Raw genomic sequence first — 7738 nt, forward strand, 5'->3', positions numbered from 1 at the left:
CAAGTGCGAAAAGACACGAGTATATGTTTATATAGAACTTCTTTCTAATATCTCCCCCAGGCGTCTAAGGTAGGCTCCCACTACATTACCTTACTGATGAGTCTAGTAGTGTGAAGCCGGGACGAAACGCCAAACTTGTGATATTCTTTGCAATCTTAGTTTTTCGCAGATTTCGAATCATTAGCACTTTAAAATTTTAATATTTATTAAAGATCCAATAAGATGCTATAAGCATCATAAATTGTTAGATTGTTTGTCAATTTAACTTTGTGATATTGCTACGGTAGTTGTTTAGAGTTGCGTTGTAAGTCTGAAGAATTTTCGGCACGCGATTGGAGGACTACATACGTGGTAAATAAAAATTCACACATTAATTTAGCAACCAAAATCCTGCTTGACCGTCATTTGGCCGATAATATTTCCTTCTTAATATGTATTTTTATATTGAGTTTTTATATATATTTTATACTTATACTTTAATTCATATATATGTAAACGAAAAAAGTTAAAAAGACGTTGTAAGAGTCAAAAGAAATAATTTAAAACAACAATTAAAGAAAGAAAAACGTATATATGTAATAAAATAATTTCAACAGAAAAAATTTTTATCTTCGAAGCTGTACATTAAAAATTAACAATATAAAAATACTTGTTTAAAATTCGAAGATGTACATTAAAAAATAACAATATTCAAAAACCTGCTTAACGTTTCGACTCGTGGATTGAGTCTTTTTCAAAAGCGCAAACATATTCTTAAAGTTAAAATTCTTCGAATTAATTCTGCGAATCCATCTTCATCAAATCCAACTATTGTTCCTCTAGCGATTAGTAGATCGTAAGAAAAAAGTCAGCTATAAAAATTATGTAGATATGACAAGCTTTAGAATCAAAAAAATATTAAAACCATCAAGAAAATTGTACGTTAACAAAAATTGTAACAATATCAAACCTTTGGAGATGGGCAACATTATTCAAAGATCTCTAGATCAGTCAGTACACTACGCAATCTATTCGTCAATGTGTAATTTTTAAACGTCAAAATTATAAAATTGATATACATTATTCCGCAATTAATAAGTATGTGACGCCACTATGAATGTTCGAAGATAACTGATACAGAATACAACATGACAATGTCAGACTTTGTTTATAATCGAAGAATATGCTTCGTGGAGATCTATCGTGTCAGATTGTAAGTTAAGACTGTTATTCTGTCTTTTAATATTCAACATCTCAGATACTAAACGCTTTTTATAACACGGTTCTTCATCAAGAATTTCCACTTCATCCCAAAGAAATTCATGATCATGTTGCACTCTATGATCAGTAATAACCGAACGTGTAGATGTGTTATGTCTAATATGATTCCGATGCTCTGCGATTCTGGTTTTTAACTGTCTACCAGTCTGACCGACATAAGACGCATCACAATCTGCACATGATATCTTATATACAACATTATTCTTCGTGTTTTTCTGTCGTATGTCTTTCTGTACTTTTATGTATTTGCTCATCTTGTTGGGACTGTGATAGGAAACCCTGATATCATTACCATTGAATCTCTTAAATTTATCTGTATGAAACGGAATGAATGGTACCGTAAGCCAGGAAGTAGAAACTTCACTGTTTTGTATTTCGTTAGAATTTTTATGTGTGTGATGTTTTATTTTTTGTAATTGCTTAATACGTTGTCTGATATTATCAAAAATAAACGATAAAGGGTAATCATTCTCTAAAAGAATGTTGATTATCAAAGTTAAATTATTAGTATGAAAACTAAAGTCTGATAATATGTATACTCTATCTACTAACGAAAAAACCACACCTTTCTTTTGAGATATGGGATGGTTAGAGTGAAAATTGAGAAATCTACCTGAAAATGTAGGCTTACGGTACCAATCGAAAATAAGTTTACTGTTGTATTTAATCATCGTAATATCTAAAAAATTCAGTTTATCTCCACTAATTTCCACAGTAAATTGTAGACGAGGGTGAAAATTATTGAAAATTTGTACTAAATAACTGACGAGGAAACTGCCATACAGATGTCATCAACATATCTGTAGTAAAACAAAACATTTTTATCAAAGAGTCTCAATGATATAGATTCAAGCCTTCTCATCACCAGGTCAGCGATAATCGGAGAAAGAGGAGAGCCCATGGGTGTGCCAAAACATTGTTTATAAATACTATTGTCAAACAAAAAATATGTTGAATCTAAAATAAGTTTGATTGCCTCAAGAAACTCATCCCTAGGTAATGGACATCCACGTGAGATAAAATTCCACTGTTCAGCAACGCAATCCAAAGCAAGATCCAAGGGTACGTTGGTGAACAATGAGATAACATCCAAAGAAATCAATTGGCAAGCATCGTTGACCTCCACATTCCTCAATTTCTCAATCAATTCAAAACTATTTTTTACGCATTTTTTTTAAATGCGTGCGCGGAGTCACGAAGAAATCTCCCGCATCCTCCTCCTCCTCCTCATCCTTCTTCTCCTTGCGTTTAGAGGTAGCGTCAGGCGACTCTGTCTTTATCGCGCGCACGATGGGACTACTGTCTGCGATCTGTCGCAACGGTTCAACGATAGGCTTGAAACGCCTGTCCAGCGCAATGTCCTCGTCGATTCTACCGGTCTTCAGAGCGCGATGTTTCTTGCGGATCGACTCGCTCGTCCTCTCGATCTCCCTCACGATTTTTTCACGCTCTCGAGACATGTTAGTCGAAGTACGGACGATGACTGGCAGCGTTACGGTATCGCGAACTCGTTAAATCCTCTTCTGTATCTCCCCTTTGTAAGCGCACTGTCCTTGTCTATTACTACGAATCCATATTTTTGTTGCCAACATTTGTGACACAACGCGCAAAATTCGTCGTACGACATGTCGGTATTCACATGATCGTTGTAAACGTGTTTCAAGTTGGTACCATCCTGCTTGAACAGGATTAGCAGATTCGCGTTGTCGCGTATCAGATGTTTAGGTATCCTCGCGTACGTCTGACAGAGATAGAAGCAGTCGACGTTCGCGTGGCGACCCATCGAAAAGTACTCTCGCACCGCGTTCTGTTTGTCACATGCAACGTCGTCGAAGATAAAGATAGAATTCGGTAGCGCCTCGTTCGGTGGAACGACATCGCTTGTTGTTGGAGAACGTAAAGTAGCCGATTTCGTCGATGGACGTCAACAAATTTTCGAGATATCGTTACTTTGGCTGTTGCAGCGATTTCGAGTAGACGTACACGTTTTCGAAACGTACGCCGTTGGGGCTCTCGAGCAAGCTTATCCAGCACGTTCGTCTTGCCGCAGTTTGACGGACCGCAGACGATTGCGCATATAGTATTCGGCAGCATTTGACCGTGCTTGCGCTTATTTGCGTCGTCCCGCATCGTTTGCAATTTCACGTCACAATTCATGACGCGTATCGTCAGTGGAGACTGCACAAATTTCATACTCGCACTGTAAACTATCCGCAGTCTCCGACGCCTATTTATAGGCGCGCGAATCCGCGAATCGGGCAGTAGCAAAATGTATTTCGCGCTGCATCATCGTTCTTCCGACATTCGAGAATTGAACGCTGAGCAGTTGCAGTATATACCGAAGATCGTACTGTTACAAGTGTACGGCGATTATATCGATCACGTGTGGGATAGACTACCTGAGCATATACGAGCCGATTCGGAGGTTCAACGGTACCGTCGGTGTCTGAAGCACTACAATTTGCCGAGTCAGCAAACACACATCGACGGTCCGCCGCCTCTGATAAAGAATTGCGGCGAATGTCAGCGAAGAGCTTGTTGAATCGGGCGATAAACGCGCTTCCTTTCGAGTTACATATTCCAGGCTACCAGTTTTGCGGCCCCGGCACTCGACTGAAGAAACGATTAGCCAGAGGCGACGCGGGTGTGAATCCACTGGACGCGGCGTGTCGCGAGCACGACATCGCGTATTCTCGGAGCAACGATCTCACCGATAGACACGCGGCGGACGAGGTACTCGCCGAGGAGGCGCGAAAACGCGTTACCGCGAGAGATTCGGCTCTGGGTGAGAGAGCCGCCGCTGCAGCTATCTGGGCAGCGATGAAAGCCAAGACCAAGATCGGCATGGGCATGAAGAAGAAGAAGACGACGAAGGGGGGGAAAAAAAAGATGACGAAAAAACGGATTCTTTCGACCGCGAAACGAGGCGGCATGTTGCCGATTCTGCCAATGTTGGGCGCCCTCAGATCTCTGATCGGCGGAGCGGCCGGCGTGGCGAAAGCGGTAAACGACAGCAAAGCCGCGCAGCGTCAGCTCGAGGAGCTGCAACGTCACGATCGCGCGATGGAACAGGGACGCGGACTGTATCTTGCTCCGTACAGATACGGACGCGGGCTGTATCTCGGTCCATACAAACGCGGACAGGGTATGAAAAGAAAAAAAAAACGCCAAAAAACCGATAAAAATGCCCACGGGCGCAACCACCAACGTGCAACTGCTAAAACTTGCAAAACGTATGCGCGTACCGTACTTTAGAGGAGTTTTCATGCGTAACGCGTTACCGATGAGCGGCGCGCGCCGAAACGAAAGCGGTATCGTGAATCTGGACGATGCGACAGGTCCCGGTACTCACTGGGTAGCGTACGCGAAGAGGAACAATCGCGTCGTGTACTTTGACAGTTTCGGCAATCTCCGACCGCCCGAGGAACTCGTGCGATATTTCGGCGTTACGACTACGATAGAGTACAATCGAACGTCCTATCAGACGTACGATCAGAACATTTGCGGACAGATGTGTCTGCGGTTTCTACAAACGGTCAAATTTTAAAAAGCTCGACGAGACGTCGTGTGATTTCAGTGCTCGCCGAACCATCATGTCGTTGACACTTACGCTAAGCGGGAAGAACAGCGTTCTCGCGGCAAGCTACTTTCCCGCGATAGACTTGAGCGACGACGACTACGAGCTCGGTCTGACGATTTTCGAGACCTATCACACGATACCGAACGTGAACGATTCGAACAATAAATTTTATTTTGGAAACGATGACGAGGAAATTACGATCCCCAAGGGTTCGTACGAACTACAAGCCATAAACGAATTTCTGAAACGCGCGATCTCGCGGAAACGTCCGCAAAGCGACATGCTCGAGATCGTTGACTTGGTGCGTGGAGACGTACCTCCCGATGACAACGACGACGACTTGCATGGAGAGTATCCGATAGCGCTCCGCGCAAACTACAACACGATGAAGTGCAATATTATATGCGCCTTCAGAGTAAACTTTGACAAACCAAACAGCATCGGATCGCTGCTGGGATTCTCATCGAAGCGTGTATTACGACCGCGAAAATGGCACGAGTCGGACGCGTCGGTCAACATAATGAACGTAAACGTTATCCGCGTAGAGTGTAACGTAACCACCGGCGCGTACAGCAACGGTAACAGCGCGCACACGATACACGAATTTTCGCCGCAAGTGCCACCGGGATATAAGATATCGGAAAGGCCGACACAGATCATTTATCTTCCGATCATCGCACGGAGCATTACGAATCTAACGATACGCATCGTCGATCAAAACGGGCGGTTGCTCGATTTTCGCGGAGAAGAGATCACCGTCAGATTGCACGTGCGACGGCGACAGCGATAACGCGCGCGCGTGAGATGCTCGTGTTGAACCAGCAGACAGATAACGTATCCTTCGCGCCGCTCGACAGTACTCGCTCATCCGAACGCATCGAAAAGAGGAACAAGAGGCTCAGTGCATCGAACGTTGAGTTTTTAAAATCTCTGGGATTCGCGGTGCGCAACTTTTGAAAAAGATGACCGACATTCTAAACGTCAAGGACGAGCCAGTCTTCGACGATCGCATCGTCAAGATCGAGACTCACACGTACAACCCGTTCGCCAACACGACGTTTGGACACAGCGATGAGATACGAATACCAATACAACAACAAGATCTGTACACGCTGCCGTATGAAAGTTTTCTGTACATCGAAGGAAAATTGGCAAAGACCAAAGTGGTACCGAACGCCGACGTGGCACTGGGAAATAATTGCGTCGCTTTCATGTTCGATGAGATTCGCTACGAACTCAACGGCGTGGAGATTGATCGCAACAGAAACGTGGGCGTAACTAGCACGCTCAAAAACTACGTGACGGTGTCATCCGACAAAAGCGTGATTCTGCGAAACGCTGGCTGGGATCCACAGACTGAGGCTGATGGATACTTTAATTTCTGCGTACCGCTCAACGTGCTACTGGGATTCTGCGAGGATTACAGACGCGTGGTGATCAACGCTCGTCACGAGTTGATTCTGATACGAGCGCGCAACGACGTGAATTGTCTGTTGGGAAATTGGACGGTGGAGCCGAAGCTTGAACTATTCAAGATTCAATGGCGAATGCCGCACGTGGTATTGAGCGAGATAAATAAGCTGTCGATGCTACGGGCCTTGGAGAGTGGACGATACCTGAGCATGCCTTTTCGCTCGTGGGATCTGTACGAGTACCCGCTTTTACCGAATACGACGAAGCATTCCTGGGCTATGAAAACTGCGACTCAGCTGGAAAAACCGCGATACGTCATCTTTGCTCTGCAAACGGATCGAAAGAAGATGTCCGAGGATACGAGCCGATTCGACGACTGTAAATTGACCAACGTGAAACTCTACCTGAACTCGGAATGTTATCCGTACGACGACTTGAATCTGGATTTCACTAAAAACAAATGGGCGATTCTGTACGACATGTACGCGCGTTTCTGCAAGGGTTACTACGGATACGAGTATCTCGAACCGAATCTCACCGTTACGACTTTTTTAACGAACGGTCCGTTCGTAATCATCGATTGCTCTCGACAGAACGAATCGGTCAAGAGCGCGACCGTGGACGTGCGAATGGAATTTGAGTTCAAGGAGAACGTACCCGCGAATACTACCGCGTACTGTCTCATCATACACGATCGCGTAGTCGAGTATAACCCGCTGACCAACATTGTGCGCAAAATCATCTAAGCGCGCGATACAAAAATCTACGATACGTTGACGTCGTTCGCAGTCTTCTTCATCTCGATGACATGCGTGTACCGACGTTCGTGGATCTGCAAGGTTTCATCGTCAACGAGAGATTCATCGTGAAGGAAGTGGCGGTACTGAAACACGGGACCGTACTCACGCACTACATTTTTACGAATCCCGTACCATGGAGATTTTTGACAAGATCCGACAGGTCTTGCGCTTCCTGGTTGATTGCCTATCACCATGGATTGCGATGGACGGACGGGACGACCTCGTACAGCGAGGCGAAACGCCTGATTACGAGTGCTGTACGCGAGGAGGAGGAGGATGCTGTGGTGTACGTCAAGGGACGTGAGAAACGAACGTGGTTGCGAGACTTGCTTCTGGACGAACGCGTGCACATCGAGACCCTGGATGCAGTTTACGAAGACATAAAATCTTTAACCGATATAGATGCCACTGATACTATGCGATGTGGACATCACGCTAACAATTGCGCTTTACAAAATGTATTCAAAATATGTAATTGGTGTTTGCAAAGAAATTTTTTAAAATAAAAATTATGTAACGTATTTATCGTGTATTCTCTCTTTTCCTATACATGTACTTAGTATGTATGTATGTATGTATGTATGTATGTATGTATGTATAAACGCGTAGACAGTATATATTGTATATAGACAGTGCGTAAAGCTCTTTTCATTCAATCGTAATCTTACGAGCGTTACGACATGGA

General features: G+C 44.1%; 1 protein-coding gene across 1 annotated transcript; it reads left to right on the top strand.

Annotated features, from left to right (window-relative positions):
• The first annotated feature begins 5802 nt into the window (after positions 1-5802).
• Positions 5803-6999, top strand: LOC108779802 (uncharacterized). The gene has a single exon (XM_018547307.1). It carries the CDS (start codon positions 5803-5805, stop codon positions 6997-6999), a length of 1197 nt encoding a protein of 398 aa, XP_018402809.1.
• Positions 7000-7738: the final 739 nt, after the last annotated feature.

Source organism: Cyphomyrmex costatus, unplaced genomic scaffold (genome assembly GCF_001594065.2).
Source record: "Cyphomyrmex costatus isolate MS0001 unplaced genomic scaffold, Ccosl1.0 scaffold624, whole genome shotgun sequence".
Lineage (NCBI taxonomy): Eukaryota > Metazoa > Arthropoda > Insecta > Hymenoptera > Formicidae > Cyphomyrmex > Cyphomyrmex costatus.

What these genes read in the sequence shown, in the direction of transcription:
- LOC108779802 (XM_018547307.1), top strand. Translation starts at nt 5,803, where the DNA reads ATGACCGACATTCTAAACGTCAAGGACGAGCCAGTCTTCGACGATCGC.